This window comes from Bombina bombina, chromosome 6, assembly GCF_027579735.1.
Source record: "Bombina bombina isolate aBomBom1 chromosome 6, aBomBom1.pri, whole genome shotgun sequence".
NCBI classification, from domain to species: domain Eukaryota; kingdom Metazoa; phylum Chordata; class Amphibia; order Anura; family Bombinatoridae; genus Bombina; species Bombina bombina.
In genome coordinates this window covers 1,118,625,018-1,118,648,505 of record NC_069504.1, presented here as the reverse complement: position 1 = coordinate 1,118,648,505, position 23,488 = coordinate 1,118,625,018, and the positions used below count along the sequence as shown (strand labels likewise).

General features: G+C 40.2%; 1 protein-coding gene across 2 annotated transcripts in view; it reads right to left on the bottom strand.

Annotated features, from left to right (window-relative positions):
• Positions 1-23,488, bottom strand: part of LOC128664261 (poly(U)-specific endoribonuclease-A) — a 169,486-nt gene that overhangs the window by 33,741 nt on the left and 112,257 nt on the right. Inside the window, exons 6-7 of one of the 2 annotated variants that reach the window (XM_053719080.1) lie at positions 16,159-16,262; positions 5,850-6,003 (exon numbers count right to left, since the gene is read on the bottom strand). In XM_053719080.1, the coding sequence (XP_053575055.1) occupies positions 5,870-6,003; positions 16,159-16,262 (238 nt within the window). In that variant the 3' untranslated portion in view covers positions 5,850-5,869. The remainder of the gene's footprint in view (positions 1-5,849; positions 6,004-16,158; positions 16,263-23,488) is intronic. The other variant, XM_053719079.1, reaches the window with a different exon arrangement.

Sequence of the window (23,488 nt, the reverse complement as noted above, 5' to 3'; positions counted from 1 at the left end):
TCCATCGGAGGCAAAGTTTGTAAAACTGAATTGTGGGTGTGGTGAGGGGTGTATTTATAGGCATTTTAAGGTTTGGGAAACTTTGCCCCTCCTGGTAGGAATGTATATCCCATACGTCACTAGCTCATGGACTCTTGCTAATTACATGAAAGAAACATCTTTTTGAAAGCACGAGGGGGAGAGAACGGCACACCTGGTCTATCCCATTCCTTAGTAATAATTTCCGAAAACCTCTTAGGGACTGGAAAAACATCAGTGTAAACAGGCACTGCAAAGTATTTGTCCATTTTACACAATTTCTCTGGAACCACAATGGGGTCACAGTCATCCAGAGTCGCTAAAACCTCCCTAAGCAATAAGCGGAGGTGTTCAAGCTTAAATTTAAACGCTGTCATTTCAGAATCAGACTGAAGTAATGCCTTCCCTGAGTCTGAAATGTCACCCACGCTGGGCGGAGCCAACTCTGAAGCCGGACGGTCGCACTTCTTAGCAGCTCCTACCATACTTTCTATAAAAGATTAATCTAGCGACCGTCTGTGGCCATCCATCCTACTATAAAACTTCTAAAGCTGGTCTGATAGCACAGCAGTACTCAACAGCCACTTTTCCTAGGAGCGGCACCTTATTTACAGACTTCTCCTACCCTGATATATCCTTCGCTGGCTGTGCAGTTTACGGCGGCCATCTTGCGGCCTAACTGACACCTCCACTTGGGAGCCAAACTAACTGAGAGACTTTATCTTTATCCTCTACCTTGAGTGACCGTTATCCCCTCTCAACATGGAGGATGCTGAGCGCATATTGGTGCGAATGCATGAGTTCATAGAGGCATGCAGAGATGCGTTCAGATGCCAGCCCGATATGGAGTCTCAACAACCAGCAGCTATACTCCCACCTCATGCCGCCTACTCTTACAAACCTGCTCTCAAGGATAGAGGTACTGCGGACCTACAGACTGCACCACCTGAGAGTCTTCAGCCCCTGTATAAGGTCAGCCCAGCTTGTGAACCACCCGATGCAGTTACGTGCGGAACAGAAGCAAAAAGGCTAGTGTCTTGTGTCGGACCTTACAATGATCACTGGAAACCGAGACTGGTGCGGTCTGACCGACCCGATAGAGCAGACACCCAAAGAGTCTCTCACTTTATACAAGCGGAAGTGTCCCCTCATCCGGAGAGTCTTACCCAGTGTGGCCTATGTTCTAAGGGTTGGGAATCTATCATGCAGCCCATACCTAGCGCTACACAGCGAGTTGGTGTGGGTTAGGGACTCATCCTTGCTGTGAGTGGTTCAGTGAACTTTGGAGCGCCTTAAAGTGTTGGCGCCATTACATGTACTTCACTGCCTACTAACTGATGTATACCACTCTGGACATATTGTCATCGCCAAGTTTACTTTCAATTTGTACCCACATTCATATTGTATACCTGCTCGGTTTATTACTGTGCAAGGTTTGTTAAACCATTTTGTTGCCCTATTATGTGAAGATGATTGTGTAGCTTATATTGGGCCGCTATACTTCTTTGCTTATATTTCTCACCCCTTTTGGAGCAGTCATATAGAAGTTGTTTTAGTTAATTTGCTCTACCTAGCTATGCTTGAAGCAGCTGCAGTGGGACCCTGGCAAAGTCAGCGTGAGGGGCTGACAAAGTGCATTTCAGCGAACTTAATCTGGCATGAAAGGATTTAGCTGCAGAGCCTCTGAGGAACTTTTGTGACATAAAATCAGCATTGTTCCTAGAGGGTGATGCTCTTACTACAGTTTCACATGTGTTTATCTGTTGGTTAAGCCTGTTATTTGTTTTTTTGTTTTAAATTTTCTCCTAGCTTAGCACCACTACCTGCTGCATAGAGTTCACTATTCTAGCCACAGCATATTGAGTCTGACATAGAAGCATACCCCCATAATGTTTCACATTTTTGTTTGAGAGGTTGTGTGCTGTAGATTAGTTAGTAATTACCATATCATTTTCTAGATCTGCCAGGAACATAACATAACATCTCTGTATTATCATTTTAATTTTATATACTTACAAATCCTAAGGTTCTGCTACACTATAATACCAAACTGTTGGTTGAGGGTGGCTGAGGGTATTGGCTCTTTATTCAGTCTGCCTATAACAATACTCGTGTTGCAGTAGCTTATAATTGTAAGATACACTCAGACCACATTTACTTTCTTTTATTCTATCACTAGTATAGGGATCAAATCTTTTTGTATAACTTATCTGTGTGCGGGTGTGAAAATATCTCTTAGGCTATATCCATGAGGCAACCTATTGCATAGGGTTAAACCTGTCACAACTACCAAAACTAATATAATTTTGGAAGGGTATAGTTCATTAAATTTCTACTGTGCTAGTTCTCTTAAAGTACAACTATCTGCTTGTCCCATTAATACATACAGGGGATGCGTGAGTAATTGCTGAACAAGGGTGACATTGCAATGGAGGTTTTACTCTATATTTGACTGTCCATTAGAACCCTATATTTACTGCTGCAGGGCATAGGGCCCATGCACTGTGGCAGACATATATTTACACCATTTTGATTTGATAGACGGTGGTTACCTCCTAGTAATACACTCACTCATTCACTCCCCATGACTGTTTGTACTTAATTTAATTTAGGTTAGTAATAACTGATTTGGACCTATTAGATGTTTATTGTCCCTTAAATAACCTTATTCCTGAGTATATTGAATGACACATACAATATCTCCCAGTTTATATCCACCATATAAACCATATGTTAATATCCTCCTTATCTCCCATGGTTATTATAGCCTATACGCATGATATATAAATCAGAATGTAGGATAAGACTATTAATATCTCAAGCAAAGGACATGACACTCTCCAATTTTTACTTAACAAATGCTTCCCGCAACAGAATAACATGAAGTTTAGTTGAAGTAGATTTGTTATCATACATATCAAGCTCACGTCTTAGAGATTCTCAATATTATGGCAACTGAGTAGGGATCGGAATGTGGTTTATATGTCTATATGTGGGATATAACAGTCCCTACCATATCCAACTATGTTTACTCACCCTGTAACCCACCCTTAACTATACTATTAGTTCTCCTCAGCAGTGCAACAAGTAAGAGCGTCTCTCTATATGTTTGGGTTGCTCACAACAGTCTCTATATGTGAACAGCTGTGTCGGGTGCTTGCACACTCATTTCCCTAGCCCTAGTTCGGAGAGGGTGGAACAACTTACAAATATAATAAATATTTTGAGACCAATACATTGAATACTAGTATTATGGATAACTTCATATTTAACTCACCCCCTCCCCCCACCACCCATGATAATGTACCCTCTATTTTAGAGGGGCTCAATACGCGGTTTGTCTTGTGTATACCGCAATTTAACTATTGCATTCCTCATTTCCTAAGCTTTAACTCCCGCATAATATTTAAGAAAAGAATCTGTAAGATCATTCGGATCAGCAGGACTGATCACTATTGCTTCCCATCTGTATATATGCTCCTAACGCAGTGTTTGGTAGCCTCTATCAAGGGGCTAGATTGAATATGCCACTTCAGACTTTATCTATCACTACAGGAAGCAAATATTATATTAAAATATTCCACTTCAGATTCTGTTTATCACTATTAGAAATGAGTATTATTTTATATTTTACATAGCATTTTGTATATTGGCTATACTCTAACTGCCTTATTTCCTTCAAGAAAGGGATTTACGTATGCTATGAGTAGTCCTGTGGATTCATAAGTATTTACAGTTAATACCCCTCATATCTTATATTTGATGAGTCTACAGGTCCTCAGGAATATAATTGCTATTAAATTCTAAAAAATAGAGGTTTATCATTGAGACCCAAAAGTGGCCTCCTTGGTTACAAGTCCCTTCTTCCACTTCATTATCTCCTGATACTTTTGTTGGCCCAAGAGTAACCTATTATATCATGTAGAAGGTTCCTGAAAGATTAGCTTCTTATTTGTCTAATGTTTGCAAACTATGTAAATTGTTGGCTAAACGTCTCTTGCATGCTTATTTTATTACTCTTGTAACATTGAAGCCTTATCTATGTATGTCTTTAACTAAACCTCAATAAAAAAATTAAAATTAAAAAAAAAAAAAAAAAAAAAAAAAAATGTCACCCACAGATAGAAGCTCACCTGCCTCGGCTTCTGAGTATTGTGAGGGTATATCGGACACAGGCATTAAAGCGTCAGAAAGCTCTGTATTAGTTCTAGCCCCAGAGCTGTCTCGCTTTCCTTGTAGCCCTGGCAGTTTGGAGAATACCTCAGAGGGTAGCATTCATAACTGCCGACATGTCCTGTAAGGTAAAAGAATTAGATGCGCTAGATGTACTTGGCGTCACTTGAGCGGGAGTTATAGGTTCTGACACATGGGGAGAGCTAGATGGCATAATCTCCCTCTTTTCAGTCAGAGAATCCCCTGGAGATAAATCTTTAAGCGCCATAATATGGTCTTTATAGTTTATAGAAATATCAGTACATTTGGTACACATTCTAAGAGGGGGTTCCACCATGGCTTCAAAAGATATTGAACAAGGAGTTTCCTCTATGTCAGACATGTTTAACAGACTAGTAATGAGACAAGCACGCTTGGGAAAAACTTTAATAAAGGTGAAACAGCAATTAAAACAAAAACGTTACTGTGCCTTTAAGAGAAAAAAACTAGCACTTAAACGGCAAAACAGTGTAAAAATACAGTAAAATCTTTGAAATTTTTACAGTGTGTGTAAGGGACTAAAGCAACATTGCACCCACTTGCAAATGAATGATTAACCCCTTAGGCCCCAACCCGGATTGAAATACGTTAAAAAACGTTAAAAGTCAATTGAGCACCTTGCCACAGCTCTGCTGAGGCTCCTACCTGCCCTCAAAAACGATTTTGTGCAGAAATAACCCCTTTGAAATGGTCCTCAGATGCCAGAGGAAACCTCTAGGGAAGCTGGATGTCTCAGTCTGAATTAAAACTGCGCATTTAGAGCGCTAAATAGGCCCCTCCCACCATGTACTAGATGCCAGAGGGGCCTTAAGAAAGTACTCCTAGGAGTATCTGACTAGCCATGTGGAAACTAGGCCCCAAATAAAGACTTATCTCCCTCAGAGAAAAAACGTCCTATTTATGAAATCATGTAAACGTTTTGTCACTAAGTAATATGAATATTAACATGAGTATTACCCTGTTTTGTAAGCATGATCCCAGTTGCTGTTAAATCACTGCATCAGGCTTACCTCAAATACACAAGGCTCTGTCAGCATTTTCTAGAACTTATTCATCTCTCTAGAAATAAAAATACTGAACCTCAAAGCAGGTAATCTGCAGACCGTTCCCCCAACTGAAGTTTTCCCATATTCTTCAGTTATGTGTGAGAACAGCAATGGACCTTAGTTACAAACCGCTAAGATCATCAAACCTCCAGGCAGAATTCTTCTTCTAATTTCTGCCTGAGAGTAAAAAAGTACAACGCCGGTACCGTTTAAAAATAACAAACTCTTGATTGAAGGCAAAAACTACACTAAGTCACCACATATCTCTTGATACTTCCTTTCTTGTCGAGAGTTGCAAGAGAATGACTGGGGGTGGCAGTTAGGGGAGGAGCTATATAGAAAGCTCTGCTGTGGGTGTCCTCTTGCAACTTGCTGTTGGGAAGGAGAATATCCCACAAGTAATGGATGAACCCGTGGACTGGATACACCTTACAAGAGAAATCTAGTATACAATGTCCCTTTAACTATAACCCAGGTTTATCTGAGGCTCTGCCATGAATAGTCACCTAAAGCCATTTAGTAAGGCTGGACACTAAATGGCAACGCAGTAACCCAACAAGCATTGCTACTGACCCGGCTCTTGTACTGGCGTGCTACAAATCCCTTGTAATCAATGTTGTTTCTCTTCTCCTGCAGGTAAAACTGGATCCAGTTATGAAGTCCCATGATCTCTTTGCCTCGCTTAGATTCCCCCACAAACACGTGCTCAAAGCCACTAGAGTCTGGTCTGGGAGGAAAAAACAGATGAGAGGTTAGTACTTTATACTCTGCTAAACACAAATAAAATTGATTAAAAGGGACAGTCTACTCCAAAAATCTTATTGTTTAAAAAGATATATAATCCCTTTATTACCCATTCCCAAGTTTTGCATAACCAACACTGTTATATTAATATATGTTTTACCTCTGATCACTTTGTATCTAAGCCTCTGCAGACTGCCCCTTATCTCAGTTCTTTTGACAGACTTGCATTTTAGCCAATCAGTGCTCACTCCTCGGTAAATTCATGTGCATGAGCTCAATGTTATCTATATGAAACAAATGAACCAACGCCCTCTAGTGGTGAAAAACTCAAATGCAGAGGCGGCCTTCAAGGTCTAAAATTAGCATATGAACCTCCTAGGTTTAACTTTCAACTAAGAATACCAAAGGAACAAAGCAAAATTGGTGATAAAAGTAAATTGGAAAGCGGTTTAAAATTACATGCCCTATCTGAATCTTGAAAGTTTTTTTTGGACCTGACTGTCCCTTTAACAGCATAGGGGAGTTTGCATTGGGGGTTGTAGCAGGTAGAAGGTTAATAGCATAGGGGTCTTTGCATTGGTGGTTGTGGTGGTTAATGGATTAATAGTGATGGGGAGATTGCATTGGAGTAGTGACCGCAATGGGGGTTAAGCATAGCATTTTAGCCAATAAGTGCTAACTCATAAGTAACTCCACAGGATTAAGCATAATGTTATCTATATGGCACACATTAACTAGCACTGTCTAACTGAGATAAGAGGCGACCTTCAAAGGTTAAGAAATTAGCATATGAGCCTACCTAGGTTTATTTTTCAACAAAGAATACCAAAAGAACAAAGACAATTTAATGAATAAAATAAATTGGAACGTTGTTTAAATTTACATGAGCTATCTGAATCATAAAAATTTAATTTTGACTAGACTGTCCCTTTAAGCACTACTATCTCATGTAGGGACAAAACATAGAATAAAGATGTTTAGTAAGTGCCCCAGACTAACCAAATGCTTTTTTTTTCATCCGACATAGGGCCAGATTACAAGTGAAGCAGGAATTAACGCTCCTGCTCGAGGGTTAACTGCGCTAGAAGTTCAGCTTTTTGCGCTCGTCGGGTTGCTCTCGTATTATGAGTTGAAAGTAAAATATTTTCACTCACGCGTAAACCCAAAAGGCATATCATGTGCGATAACCCGACATGAAAATATAAATATTTCACATTCGAATGTTCTTCACATAGAAGAAAATGTATTTATTCATAAATACATATTTCTATATATATCTATATATCTATATCTGATGATATTTTGGTAATTATATATATATATATATATATATATATACACATATACATACACACACACACACACACACACATACTATTATATAAACTAGTAGATATATACAGACTATGAGATTTATTGGCATAGACAGAAGTATAAACTAATGGTAGAGGTGGTGACAATGATAGAGCCCTCCTTCAAAAGGAGTGTAGATGGATTTACAACCTCTCTACCATTAGTCCAAATGGCATGAATGAACAATTAGACATCGCCAGTTTTTTATAATAAACAAACTAATACAATAACATTAATTCCATTCATCTGTTTAATCACTGAAAAATATGAAATTTATGTGCTAGCAATTTACTAACCTGATATGTAAACTTTGTTGCGATTATGTGCTTTTTTAATGTATGTATAATATGACTGAGCCGTACTTTTATGTTGGCCCCTTTAAGCTTTCTATCTTTCCCCTCCAATATGGGCGGTGTAAGTAGCACTTTAAAAGTTTGCAAGAAGCATTGAATCTAACAAACCCTGAGGAAGCCCCTGATGACGAGGGGGTGAAACGCGCGTCGGTATTGGCTGACCGATTCATGTGTTTGACACGCTGATCTGTTTCGTGTTCTACGCTGTAACCTAGATGAGTTTGCTGGATGGTGTTTATGTCTCGCTACTAGTGTGTGTAGCAGTGGAGATTGGACTCAACAGGAGTACAACAGGAGCTTTGGGAAGTCCGTACGATGATTTGCAGGCAACTACTGTCTTAATGCAGGTGTAATCGACAGGTAGGTATGTGACCAATGTGTTAATCGCCCTAACCGCATGTTGCTTGGCAATACTAATCCTGTTTTTGCTCTAAAAGTTGGCCTCCATTTGAGACTACCTTACTATCTTTTGGGTTAAGAACTAACCCCGCTTGTCAAACTCAGATATTTGGGAAACTAACTGCTCTGACTGACACAATTGCTCCTCCTGCTGGGACTCTTTCCTACTTGGTTCATGTTGCTTATTGACAGTTTTGTTCTATGCTTGTAGTTATCCCATTTATGCTCCCTTGCAGTTTAATAAACCTATATGTGATAAAGTGCAGAGCTCTGTTTTCATCTACAGCTGGGCGACGCCCCCTACAGTGAGGTTTATGTTTGAAGCGGTGGTTATTTCTATTCACCATGTGCTGAGTGGTTATGCTCAGACAACTTAGATCCCATATTCCTTTCTCAGCTCAGATGTTGCCTCCTTAGGACTTTGGGGGTTCTGAATCCTGAGTGGATGTAGTTGGTCTGTCCATATCTTCACAACTTATATCCTTATTTCTGCAGGGGTTTTACTCCTTTTTAGGGACTGCACTCACTGGATTTGGATCAAAACTTAATTTATTAATACATTATGGTGACGTTTCGAGGTACACAGACCCCTTCCTCAGACCAGACAACAGTGCAAATAAACACAGTGAAATATAAAAGGAGCTAAGCCCCACCCATCAACCTAAAAAATGCGCCAAAATTAGGTAGTCATGGCAACACCATGGTTGCTAAGTAACAATACCAACACACACACAGATACCACCAACATACAATAAAAAACAAAATTTATGCTTACCTGATAAATTCCTTTCTCCTGTAGTGGAGTCAGTCCACGGGTCATCCATTACTTATGGGATTATAACTCCTCCCTAACAGGAAGTGCAAGAGGATCACCCAAGCAGAGCTGCTATATAGCTCCTCCCCTCTACGTCATACCCAGTCATTCGACCGAAAACCAAACGAGAAAGGAGAAACTATAGGGTGCAGTGGTGACTGGAGTATAATTTAAAATTTAGACCTGCCATAAAAAACAGGGCGGGCCGTGGACTGACTACACTACAGGAGAAAGGAATTTATCAGGTAAGCATAAATTTTGTTTTCTCCCGTTAAGTGTAGTCAGTCCACGGGTCATCCATTACTTATGGGATACCAATACCAAAGCTAAAGTACACGGATGACGGGAGGGACAGGCAGGATCTTTACACGGAAGGAACCACTGCCTGAAGAACCTTACTCCCAAAAACAGCCTCCGAAGAAGCAAAAGTGTCAAATTTGTAAAATTTGGAAAAAGTGTGAAGTGAAGACCAAGTCGCAGCCTTGCAAATCTGTTCAATAGAGGCCTCATTTTTAAAGGCCCAAGTGGAAGCCACAGCTCTGGTAGAATGAGCTGTAATTCTTTCAGGAGGCTGCTGTCCAGCAGTCTCATAGGCTAAACGTATTATGCTACGAAGCCAGAAGGAGAGAGAGGTAGCCGAAGCCTTTTGACCTCTCCTCTGTCCAGAATAAACGACAAACAGGGAAGAAGTTTGTCGAAAATCTTTAGTTGCCTGCAAATAAAATTTCAGGGCACGGACAACGTCCAGATTGTGCAGAAGTCGTTCCTTCTTTGAGGAAGGGTTAGGGCACAATGATGGAACAACAATCTCTTGATTGATATTCCTGTTAGTGACTACCTTAGGTAAGAACCCAGGTTTAGTACGCAGAACTACCTTGTCTGAATGGAAAATCAGATAAGGAGAATCACAATGTAAGGCCGATAACTCCGAGACTCTTCGAGCCGAGGAAATAGCCATTAAAAACAGAACTTTCCAAGATAATAGCTTGATATCAATGGAATGAAGGGGTTCAAACGGAACACCCTGTAAAACGTTAAGAACTAAGTTTAAGCTCCATGGCGGAGCAACAGTTTTAAACACAGGCTTAATCCTGGCCAAAGCCTGACAAAAAGCCTGAACGTCTGGAACTTCTGACAGACGTTTGTGTAAAAGGATGGACAAAGCTGAGATCTGTCCCTTTAACGAACTAGCGGATAAACCCTTTTCTAAACCTTCTTGTAGAAAAGACAATATCCTAGGAATCCTAACCTTACTCCATGAGTAACTCTTGGATTCGCACCAATGCAAGTATTTGCGCCATATTTTATGGTAAATTTTCCTGGTAACAGGCTTCCTAGCCTGTATTAAGGTATCAATCACTGACTCAGAGAATCCACGCTTTGATAGAATCAAGCATTCAATCTCCATGCAGTCAGCCTCAGAGAAATTAGATTTGGATGTTTGAAAGGACCCTGAACCAGAAGGTCCTGTCTCAGAGGTAGAGACCATGGTGGACAGGACGACATGTCCACTAGGTCTGCATACCAGGTCCTGCGTGGCCACGCAGGCGCTATTAGAATCACTGATGCTCTCTCCTGTTTGATCCTGGCAATCAATCGAGGAAGCATCGGGAAGGGTGGAAACACATAAGCCATGTTGAAGGCCCAAGGTGCTGTCAGAGCATCTATCAGAACTGCTCCCGGGTCCCTGGACCTGGATCCGTAACAAGGAAGTTTGGCGTTCTGGCGAGACGCCATGAGATCCAGATCTGGTTTGCCCCAACGCCGAAGTATTTGGGCAAAGACCTCCGGATGAAGTTCCCACTCCCCCGGATGAAAAGTCTGGCGACTTAGAAAATCCGCCTCCCAGTTCTCCACGCCTGGGATGTGGATCGCTGATAGGTGGCAAGAGTGAGACTCTGCCCAGTGAATTATCTTTGAGACTTCCATCATCGCTAGGGAACTCCTTGTCCCTCCCTGATGGTTGATGTAAGCCACAGTCGTGATGTTGTCCGACTGAAACCTGATGAACCTCAGAGTTGCTAACTGAGGCCAAGCCAGAAGGGCATTGAAAACTGCTCTTAATTCCAGAATATTTATGGGAAGGAGACTCTCCTCCTGAGTCCATGATCCCTGAGTCTTCAGGGAATTCCAGACAGCGCCCCAACCTAGCAGGCTGGCGTCTGTTGTTACAATCGTCCAATCAAGCCTGCTGAAGGGCATCCCCTTGGACAGATGTGGCCGAGAGAGACACCATAGAAGAGAATTTCTGGTCTCTTGATCCAGCATAGGGGACAAATCTGAGTAATCCCCATTCCACTGACTTAGCATGCACAATTGTAGTGGTCTGAGATGCAGGCGTGCAAAGGGTACTATGTCCATTGCCGCTACCATTAAGCCGATTACCTCCATGCATTGAGCCACTGACGGGTGTGGAATGGAATGAAGGACACGGCAAGCATTTAGAAGTTTTGTTAACCTGTCCTCTGTCAGGTAAATTTTCATTTCTACAGAATCTATAAGAGTCCCTAAGAAGGGAACTCTTGTGAGTGGCAATAGAGAACTCTTTTCTTCGTTCACTTTCCACCCATGTGACCTTAGAAATGCCAGTACTAACTCTGTATGAGACTTGGCAGTTTGGAAACTTGACGCTTGTATCAGAATGTCGTCTAGGTACGGAGCTACCGATATTCCTCGCGGTCTTAGTACCGCCAGAAGAGAACCCAGAACCTTTGTAAAGATTCTTGGAGCAGTAGCTAACCCGAAGGGAAGAGCTACAAACTGGTAATGCCTGTCTAGGAAGGCAAACCTTAGGTACCGGTAATGATCTTTGTGAATCGGTATGTGAAGGTAGGCATCCTTTAAATCCACTGTGGTCATGTACTGACCCTTTTGGATCATGGGTAAGATTGTCCGAATAGTTTCCATTTTGAACGATGGAACTCTTAGGAATTTGTTTAGGATCTTTAAATCCAAGATTGGTCTGAAGGTTCCTTCTTTCTTGGGAACCACAAACAGATTTGAGTAAAACCCTTGTCCGTGTTCCGACCGCGGAACCGGGTGGATCACTCCCATTAGTAAAAGATCTTGTACACAGCGTAGAAACGCCTCTTTCTTTATCTGGTTTGCTGACAACCTTGAAAGATGAAATCTCCCTTTTGGAGGAGAAGCTTTGAAGTCCAGAAGATATCCCTGAGATATGATCTCTAACGCCCAGGGATCCTGGACATCTCTTGCCCAAGCCTTGGCGAAGAGAGAAAGTCTGCCCCCTACTAGATCCGTTTCCGGATTGGGGGCCCTCACTTCATGCTGTCTTAGGGGCAGCAGCAGGTTTTCTGGCCTGCTTGCCCTTGTTCCAGGTCTGGTTAGGTTTCCAGCCCTGTCTGTAGCGAGCAACAGTTCCTTCCTGTTTTGGAGCGGAGGAAGTTGATGCTGCTCCTGCCTTGAAGTTACGAAAGGCACGAAAATTAGACTGTCTAGCCCTTGGTTTGGCTCTGTCTTGAGGCAGGGCATGGCCCTTACCTCCAGTAATGTCAGCGATAATTTCTTTCAAACCGGGCCTGAATAATGTCTGCCCTTTGAAAGGTATGTTAAGCAATTTAGATTTAGAAGTCACATCGGCTGACCAGGATTTTAGCCACAGCGCTCTGCGCGCCTGAATGGCGAATCCGGAATTCTTAGCCGTAAGCTTAGTTAAATGTACTACGGCATCAGAAATAAATGAATTAGCTAGCTTAAGGACTCTAAGCTTGTCTATAATTTCATCCAATGGAACTGAGCTAATGGTCTCTTCTAGAGACTCAAACCAGAATGCCGCCGCAGCCGTGACAGGCGCAATGCATGCGAGGGGTTGTAATATAAAACCTTGTTGAGTAAACATTTTCTTAAGGTAACCCTCTAACTTTTTATCCATTGGATCTGAAAAGGCACAGCTATCCTCCACCGGGATAGTGGTACGCTTAGCCAGAGTAGAAACTGCTCCCTCCACCTTAGGGACCGTCTGGCATAAGTCCCGTGTGGTGGCGTCTATTGGAAACATTTTTCTAAATATAGGAGGGGGGTAAAGGGTACACCGGGCCTATCCCACTCCTTGGTAATAATCTCTGTAAGCCTCTTAGGTATAGGAAAAACGTCAGTACACGCCGGTACCGCATAGTATCTATCCAGCCTACATAATTTCTCTGGGATTGCAACCGTGTTACAATCATTCAGAGCCGCTAATACCTCCCCTAATAATACACGGAGGTTCTCAAGCTTAAATTTAAAATTTGAAATGTCTGAGTCCAGTTTATTTGGATCAGATCCGTCACCCACAGAATGAAGCTCTCCGTCTTCATGTTCTGCCAATTGTGACGCAGTATCAGACATGGCTCTAACATTATCAGCGTACTCTGTTCTCACCCCAGAGTGGTCGCGTTTACCTCTAAGTTCTGGTAATTTAGATAAAACTTCAGTCATAACATTAGCCATGTCTTGTAAAGTGATTTGTAATGGCCGCCCTGATGTACTTGGCGCCACAATATCACGCACCTCCTGAGCGGGAGATGCAGGTACTGACACGTGAGGAGAGTTAGTCGGCATAACTTTCCCCTCGTTGTCTGGTGAAATTTTCTTGACATGTACAGATTGGCTTTTATTTAAAGTAGCATCAATGCAATTAGTACACAAATTTCTATTGGGCTCCACATTGGCCTTTGAACATATTGCACAAAGAGATTCCTCTGTGTCAGACATGTTTAAACAAACTAGCAATTAGCCTAGCAAGCTTGGAAAATACTTTTCAAATAAATTTACAAGCAATATAAAAACGTTACTGTGCCTTTAAGAAGCACACAAAACTGTCACAGTTGAAATAACAATGAACCGGATTAGTTATAGAAACCAAATTTTCACAGTAAATGCATTAAGTTAGCAAAGGATTGCACCCACTAGCAAATGGATGATTAACCCCTTAATACCAAAAAACAGATAACAATTGAAAATATAAACGTTTTTATCACAGTCAAAGCACAGTCTCACAGGTCTGCTGTGAGTGATTACCTCCCTCAAAACTAGTTTTGGAGACCCCTGAGCTCTGTAGAGACGTCCTGGATCATGCAGGGAGAAAAAGGCAGACTGTGACTGAATTTCTACTGCGCAATAAAGCGCCAAAATAGGCCCCTCCCACTCATACTACAACAGTGGGGAAGCTCAGTAAACTGATTTAATTCATAACAAACGACAGCCATGTGGAAAATAACGCCCATAAATTTTTCACCAAGTACCTCAGAGAAATAAACGATTAACATGCCAGTAAAGGTTTTAAATATAAATTATGAAATGTTATTAAAAAGCCTGCTGCTAGCCGCTCTCACTGCAGGAAAGGCTAAAAGTTATATGTATACAGTATTTTCTTAGTGAAGTGCCATTCCCCAGAAATACTTCAGTGTAAACATACATACATATCAGCCTGATACCAGTTGCTACTACTGCATTTAAGGCTGTACTTACATTACATCGGTATTAGAAGTATTTTCTCAGTCAATTCCATTCCTTAGAAAATAATATACTGCACATACCTCCTTGCAGGTGAACCTGCCCGCTGTCCCCTGTTCTGAAGTTACCTCGCTCCTCAGAATGGCCGAGAACAGCAAATGGATCTTAGTTACGTCCGCTAAGATCATACACAAACTCAGGTAGATTCTTCTTCTAATGCTGCCTGAGAAAAAACAACACACTCCGGTGCCGTTTAAAATAACAAACTTTTGATTGAAGAAATAAAAACTAAGTTTAACAACCACAGTCCTCTCACACGTCCTATCTATTAGTTAGGTGCAAGAGAATGACTGGGTATGACGTAGAGGGGAGGAGCTATATAGCAGCTCTGCTTGGGTGATCCTCTTGCACTTCCTGTTAGGGAGGAGTTATAATCCCATAAGTAATGGATGACCCGTGGACTGACTACACTTAACAGGAGAAATAAAACCATATATATCTCTCTCTCAATTAATCTATACATATATATGACTTCATTCACATCCACTGTAGCTGTGTATATCTAAACCTTATATCCATGTAGCCATACAATTTAACCGCTGTATTTAAGCATAGCGCACAGTCTTGGTCATTTGTCCATATAAACACAATCTATAGGCATTATGCGTGACTAGGCTATCTGTCCCCACAACATATTCCCAGGGAGCCCAAAATATAATCGCTAGGGTTTGTCTGACAAGTGGATTGCTCTCTACACAACTATGCTAGACTGATGTAATGTATAAATACACAATTCTGTGATACTTTGCGACACATGGTGTACACATAAGGTTTTATTTCTTTCTTCTTTTTCTCTTTTTGTTTCTGTTTATGATTTTAAATTGTATGGCTACATGGATATAAGGTTTAGATATACACAGCTATAGTGGATGTGACTGAAGTCATATATGTATAGATTAATTGAGAGATACAGTATACATGGTTTTATTGTTATTTTTATTGTATGTTGGTGGTATCTATTATTACTTAGCAACCATGGTGTTGCCATGACTACCTAATTTTGGCGCAATTTTTAGGTTGATGGGTGGGGCTTAAGCTCCTTTATATTTCACTGTGTTCATTTGCACTGTTGTCTGGTCTGAGGAAGGGGTCTGTGTACCTCAAAACATCACCATAATGTATTAATAAATTAAGTTTTGATCCAAATCCAGTGAGTGCAGTCCCTGATTGGAATAGACTATAGAATATATATATATATATATATATATATACACATATATAATATATATATACACACATATAATATATATATATATACACACACACACACACACACACACACCATTGTTAGCCTGTTCTATGGCGATTTACCACAGCTTCTTTTAGCCCACTAAGAACTTTCCTGTAGTATATCAGTCTGATTCTCCCTATTACGGGCAGTCCAGCGCCGAAAAGCATTACTGGGCTATAAAAAGCTGCACCCAGGTGGTAAATCGCCATAGAACAGACTAACAATGGTATTGAGCCAGTTGTTCGTTCCTGTGAGTGCACTTCTCTCAAAATATATATATATATATATATATATATATATATATATATATATATATATATATATATATATATATATATATATATATATATATATATCTATCATCAAAACAAGCAGCACTCCAAAGGTCTTATATCCATATGTCACCTTTATTAAGTGAACGTTTTCGGGCTACAAAAAACCCGTCCTCAGACTTACAAGGTTATGCAAACTTACCACCACGCTGTGTTATATCCACCACCAAACAATGAACTACGCTCTCCACGTTAGATGCGTCTCCCCTGCGAGTGACGTCATCGGCCGTGGCAACGTAACAGGGACTAAAATAAAATGAACACATTTAGACAAATAATCAATACACAAAAAAACAAAAAACTAACATAGGCAATACGCATCCTGATATAATATAGGACTATAGAAAAAAATGGCATCTAATAATGTTATGCAGTTCCTAGTGCCGTACCACACATGTCCCAACGGTTACCATAGCAACCTATATCAACAATGCAGCACATTCAATGCGGCATATGTGGAGGGCAACATAAGAACTACAAACATAATGGTTATAGCATACAGCAACCAAAGGCATTGCTACAATAGACAATCTATATATGCAAGTACAATAATCAATATCACAACATACTAGCAAAGGCCAAATTTAATAATCAGCCCTACTAGATAACAAACGGCCCAAGAATTACCATATAGGTATAAATCCTAGGGGTCAAACAATTTTGTCTATCCAAACTATTATAGGTTGCTGCAATATGGTAATTCTTGGGCCGTTTGTTATCTAGTAGGGCTGATTATTAAATTTGGCCTTTGCTAGTATGTTGTGATATATATACACACACATACACACGCAAATATACCTATCTATCCCTATCCCTCTATTCATCTATCCCGATTCCTCTGTCCCTGTCCCCCTCCCCGAAATCCACCCTACATCTATTCCCCTGTCCCTAACTGAAATATTATTGGCTGTCAGCCAATAAGATTTCAGTTGCTCTCATCCTATTGGCTGTTCACCAGCCATTAAGATTTCACTTGCTGTCATCCTATTGGCTGATGTAAAAATGTCAGCCAATAGGAATGCAAGATACCCCAATAAATATGGGGTACCTTGCCTTTAATCTTCAGTCATTGGGCAATTTGAAAAAGAGCTTATTGCCCTTTTAAGAGAAGTAAAAACAAAAAAAAGAGCTGAATGCCCTTTTAAGGGCAATGCCCATACAAATGCCCCTTTAGGGACAATGGGTAGTTTAAGTTTATTAGTGTTAGTTTTTTCTTTATTTTGGGGGGTTTGGTGGGTGGGGGGTTTTACTGTTAGGGGGGGACTAGATTTATTTTTAATGTAAAAGAGCTGATTTCTTTAGGGCAATGCCCTACAAACAACCCTTTTAAGGGCTATTGGTAGTTTATTCTTAGATTAGGGGGTGTTTTTATTTTAGGGGGGCTTTTTTATTTTCATAGAGATTAGGTTTAATTTTTTTATTTGGGATAATGTGGTTTATTATTTTTTGTAATGTTAGCCTTTTTTTAATTTTCTGTAATTTTAGAATAATTTAATGCAATTCTTTTTTTAAGTACTATTAGGATTTTTTATTTTAAATTGTAATGTAGTATTTTATTTTTTATGTAATTAAGGGGGTGTTAGGTTAGGGGGCTTAGTTATTAAATAATTTTTTTGCACTGTGGGGGTTGGCAGTTTAGGAGTCAATAGGTAAATAAGGCTTAATGCGTTTGGGGGGTTGCGGATTAGGGGTTAATAGATGTATTAGGTAGTTTGCGATGTTGGATTTTGCGTATTAAGGTGTTAATTTTATTTAGGTAGTTTTTTTTACTTAAAGGGACACTGAACTCATTTTTTTCTTTCAGGATTCAGAGCATGCAATTTTAAGCAACTTTCTAATTTACTCCTTTTTTCAAATTTTCTTCGTTCTCTTGCTATCTTTATTTGAAAAAGAAGGCATCTAAGCTTAGGAGCCAGACAATTTTTGGTTCAGGGCTCTGGACAACACTTTATTGGTGGATGAATTTATCCACCAATCAGCAAGAACAACCCAGGTTGTTCACCAAAAATGGCCCGGCATCTAAACTTACAGTCTTGCTTTTCAAATAAAGATACCAAGAGAATGAAGAAAATTTGGTAATAGGAGTAAATTATAAAGTTGCTTAAAATTGCATGCTCTATCTGAACCACGAAAAAAAAAATGTGGGTTTAGTGTACCTTTAATACTTTGTGCGGTGGTTAGGTTAATACTAATTACGGGCGGTTAGTTTTTTTTTTGTAATGCTCAGTTTGCCTTCGCTGAATCCCGGTGGATTTCGAAAATGGCAGGGTGGTCGGTGGATTCTTTCACCACCCTGCCATTTTCGTAATCCACCTGGATGCAGTGAAGCTGCATCCAGGTGAATTCTTTTGGCTGCGCGTGCAGCCAACATTCTTTTGGCTGCCTCGCGCTGCAAACATTTCTTTGAGGGTACGTGCGCAACTGCCGCATTACAAACGCGATTATAGTATAAAACATAATTTATGTAAGAACTTACCTGATAAATTCATTTCTTTCATATTAACAAGAGTCCATGAGCTAGTGACGTATGGGATATACATTCCTACCAGGAGGGGCAAAGTTTCCCAAACCTTAAAATGCCTATAAATACACCCCTCACCACACCCACAAATCAGTTTAACGAATAGCCAAGAAGTGGGGTGATAAGAAAAAGTGCGAAGCATATAAAATAAGGAATTGGAATAATTGTGCTTTATACAAAAAAATCATAACCACCACAAAAAAGGGTGGGCCTCATGGACTCTTGTTAATATGAAAGAAATGAATTTATCAGGTAAGTTCTTACATAAATTATGTTTTCTTTCATGTAATTAACAAGAGTCCATGAGCTAGTGACGTATGGGATAATGACTACCCAAGATGTGGATCTTTCCACACAAGAGTCACTAGAGAGGGAGGGATAAAATAAAGACAGCCAATTCCTGCTGAAAATAATCCACACCCAAAATAAAGTTTAACAAAAAACATAAGCAGAAGATTCAAACTGAAACCGCTGCCTGAAGAACTTTTCTACCAAAAACTGCTTCAGAAGAAGAAAATACATCAAAATGGTAGAATTTAGTAAAAGTATGCAAAGAAGACCAAGTTGCTGCTTTGCAGATCTGGTCAACCGAAGCTTCATTCCTAAACGCCCAGGAAGTAGATACTGACCTAGTAGAATGAGCTGTAATTCTTTGAGGCGGAGATTTACCCGACTCAACATAGGCAAGATGAATTAAAGATTTCAACCAAGATGCCAAAGAAATGGCAGAAGCTTTCTGGCCTTTCCTAGAACCGGAAAAGATAACAAATAGACTAGAAGTCTTACGGAAAGATTTCGTAGCTTCAACATAATATTTCAAAGCTCTAACAACATCCAAAGAATGCAATGATTTCTCCTTAGAATTCTTAGGATTAGGACATAATGAAGGAACCACAATTTCTCTACTAATGTTGTTGGAATTCACAACTTTAGGTAAAAATTCAAAAGAAGTTCGCAACACCGCCTTATCCTGATGAAAAATCAGAAAAGGAGACTCACACGAAAGAGCAGATAATTCAGAAACTCTTCTAGCAGAAGAGATGGCCAAAAGGAACAAAACTTTCCAAGAAAGTAATTTAATGTCCAATGAATGCATAGGTTCAAACGGAGGAGCTTGAAGAGCTCCCAGAACCAAATTCAAACTCCAAGGAGGAGAAATTGACTTAATGACAGGTTTTATACGAACCAAAGCTTGTACAAAACAATGAATATCAGGAAGAATAGCAATCTTTCTGTGAAAAAGAACAGAAAGAGCAGAGATTTGTCCTTTCAAAGAACTTGCGGACAAACCCTTATCCAAACCATCCTGAAGAAATTGTAAAATTCTCGGTATTCTAAAAGAATGCCAAGAAAAATGATGAGAAAGACACCATGAAATATAAGTCTTCCAGACTCTATAATATATCTCTCGAGATACAGATTTACGAGCCTGTAACATAGTATTAATCACGGAGTCAGAGAAACCTCTATGACCAAGAATCAAGCGTTCAATCTCCATACCTTTAAATTTAAGGATTTCAGATCCGGATGGAAAAAAGGACCTTGTGACAGAAGGTCTGGTCTTAACGGAAGAGTCCATGGCTGGCAAGATGCCATCCGGACAAGATCCGCATACCAAAACCTGTGAGGCCATGCCGGAGCTATTAGCAGAACAAACGAGCATTCCCTCAGAATCTTGGAGATTACTCTTGGAAGAAGAACTAGAGGCGGAAAGATATAGGCAGGATGATACTTCCAAGGAAGTGATAATGCATCCACTGCCTCCGCCTGAGGATCCCGGGATCTGGACAGATACCTGGAAAGTTTCTTGTTTAGATGAGAGGCCATCAGATCTATCTCTGGGAGCCCCCACAATTGAACAATCTGAAGAAATACCTCTGGGTGAAGAGACCATTCGCCCGGATGCAACGTTTGGCGACTGAGATAATCCGCTTCCCAATTGTCTACACCTGGGAAATGAACCGCAGAGATTAGACAGGAGCTGGATTCCGCCCAAACCAAAATTCGAGATACTTCTTTCATAGCCAGAGGACTGTGAGTCCCTCCTTGATGATTGATGTATGCCACAGTTGTGACATTGTCTGTCTGAAAACAAATGAACGATTCTCTCTTCAGAAGAGGCCAAAACTGAAGAGCTCTGAAAATTGCACGGAGTTCCAAAATATTGATCGGTAATCTCACCTCCTGAGATTCCCAAACTCCTTGTGCCGTCAGAGATCCCCACACAGCTCCCCAACCTGTGAGACTTGCATCTGTTGAAATTACAGTCCAGGTCGGAAGAACAAAAGAAGCCCCCTGAATTAAACGATGGTGATTTGTCCACCACGTTAGAGAGTGTCGAACAATCGGTTTTAAAGATATTAATTGAGATATCTTCGTGTAATCCCTGCACCATTGGTTCAGCATACAGAGCTGAAGAGGTCGCATGTGAAAACGAGCAAAGGGGATCGCGTCCGATGCAGCAGTCATAAGACCTAGAATTTCCATGCATAAGGCTACCGAAGGGAATGATTGTGACTGAAGGTTTCGACAAGCTGTAATCAATTTTAGACGTCTCTTGTCTGTTAAAGACAGAGTCATGGACACTGAATCTATCTGGAAACCCAGAAAGGTTACCCTTGTTTGAGGAATCAAAGAACTTTTTGGTAAATTGATCCTCCAACCATGATCTTGAAGAAACAACACAAGTCGATTCGTATGAGACTCTGCTAAATGTAAAGACGGAGCAAGTACCAAGATATCGTCCAAATAAGGAAATACCACAATACCCTGTTCTCTGATTACAGACAGAAGGGCACCGAGAATCTTTGTGAAAATTCTTGGAGCTGTAGCAAGGCCAAACGGTAGAGCCACAAATTGGTAATGCTTGTCTAGAAAAGAGAATCTCAGGAACTGATAATGATCTGGATGAATCGGAATATGCAGATATGCATCCTGTAAATCTATTGTGGACATATAATTCCCTTGCTGAACAAAAGGCAATATAGTCCTTACAGTTACCATCTTGAACGTTGGTATCCTTACATAACGATTCAATAATTTTAGATCCAGAACTGGTCTGAAGGAATTCTCCTTCTTTGGTACAATGAAGAGATTTGAATAAAACCCCATCCCCTGTTCCGGAACTGGAACTGGCATAATTACTCCAGCCAACTCTAGATCTGAAACACAATTCAGAAATGCTTGAGCTTTCACTGGATTTACTGGGACATGGGAAAGAAAAAATCTCTTTGCAGGAGGTCTCATCTTGAAACCAATTCTGTACCCTTCTGAAACAATGTTCTGAATCCAAAGATTGTGAACAGATTTGATCCAAATTTCTTTGAAAAAACGTAACCTGCCCCCTACCAGCTGAACTGGAATGAGGGCCGTACCTTCATGTGAACTTAGAAGCAGGCTTTGCCTTTCTAGCAGGCTTGGATTTATTCCAGACTGGAGATGGTTTCCAAACTGAAACTGCTCCTGAGGACGAAGGATCAGGCTTTTGTTCTTTGAAACGAAAGGAACGAAAACGATTGTTAGCCCTGTTTTTACCTTTAGATTTTTTATCCTGTGGTAAAAAAGTTCCTTTCCCACCAGTAACAGTTGAAATAATAGAATCCAACTGAGAACCAAATAATTTGTTTCCCTGGAAAGAAATGGAAAGTAGAGTTGATTTAGAAGCCATATCAGCATTCCAAGTCTTAAGCCATAAAGCTCTTCTGGCTAAGATAGCCAGAGACATAAATCTAACATCAACTCTAATAATATCAAAAATGGCATCACAGATGAAATTATTAGCATGCTGGAGAAGAATAATAATATCATGAGAATCACGATTTGTTACTTGTTGCGCTAGAGTTTCCAACCAAAAAGTTGAAGCTGCAGCAACATCAGCCAATGATATAGCAGGTCTAAGAAGATTACCTGAACATAGATAAGCTTTTCTTAGAAAAGATTCAATTTTTCTATCTAAAGGATCCTTAAACGAGGTACCATCTGACGTAGGAATGGTAGTACGTTTAGCAAGGGTAGAAATAGCCCCATCAACTTTAGGGATTTTGTCCCAAAATTCTAACCTGTCAGGCGGAACAGGATATAATTGCTTAAAACGTTTAGAAGGAGTAAATGAATTACCCAATTTATCCCATTCCTTAGCAATTACTGCAGAAATAGCATTAGGAACAGGAAAGACTTCTGGAATAACCGCAGGAGCTTTAAAAACCTTATCCAAACGTATAGAATTAGTATCAAAAGGACTAGAATCCTCTATTTCTAAAGCAATTAGTACTTCTTTAAGTAAAGAGCGAATAAATTCCATCTTAAATAAATATGAAGATTTATCAGCATCAATCTCTGAGACAGAATCCTCTGAACTAGAAGAGTCCAAAGAATCAGAATGATGGTGTTCATTTAAAAATTCATCTGTAGAGAGAGAAGATTTAAAAGACTTTTTACGTTTACTAGAAGGAGAAATAACAGACAAAGCCTTCTTTATGGATTCAGAAACAAAATCTCTTATGTTATCAGGAACATTCTGCACCTTAGATGTTGAGGGAACTGCAACAGGCAATGGTACATCACTAAAGGAAATATTATCTGCTTTAACAAGTTTGTCATGACAATTAATACAAACAACAGCTGGAGAAATAGCTACCAAAAGTTTACAGCAGATACACTTAGCTTTGGTAGATCCAGCAGGCAGTGGTTTTCCTGTAGTATCTTCTGGCTCAGATGCAACGTGAGACATCTTGCAATATGTAAGAGAAAAAACAACATATAAAGCAAAATAAATCAAATTCCTTATAAGACAGTTTCAGGAATGGGAAAAAAATGCCAAACATCAAGCTTCTAGCAACCAGAAGCAAATGAAAATGAGACTGAAATAATGTGGAGACAAAAGCGACGCCCATATTTTTTGGCGCCAAATAAGACGCCCACATTATTTGGCGCCTAAATGCTTTTGGCGCCA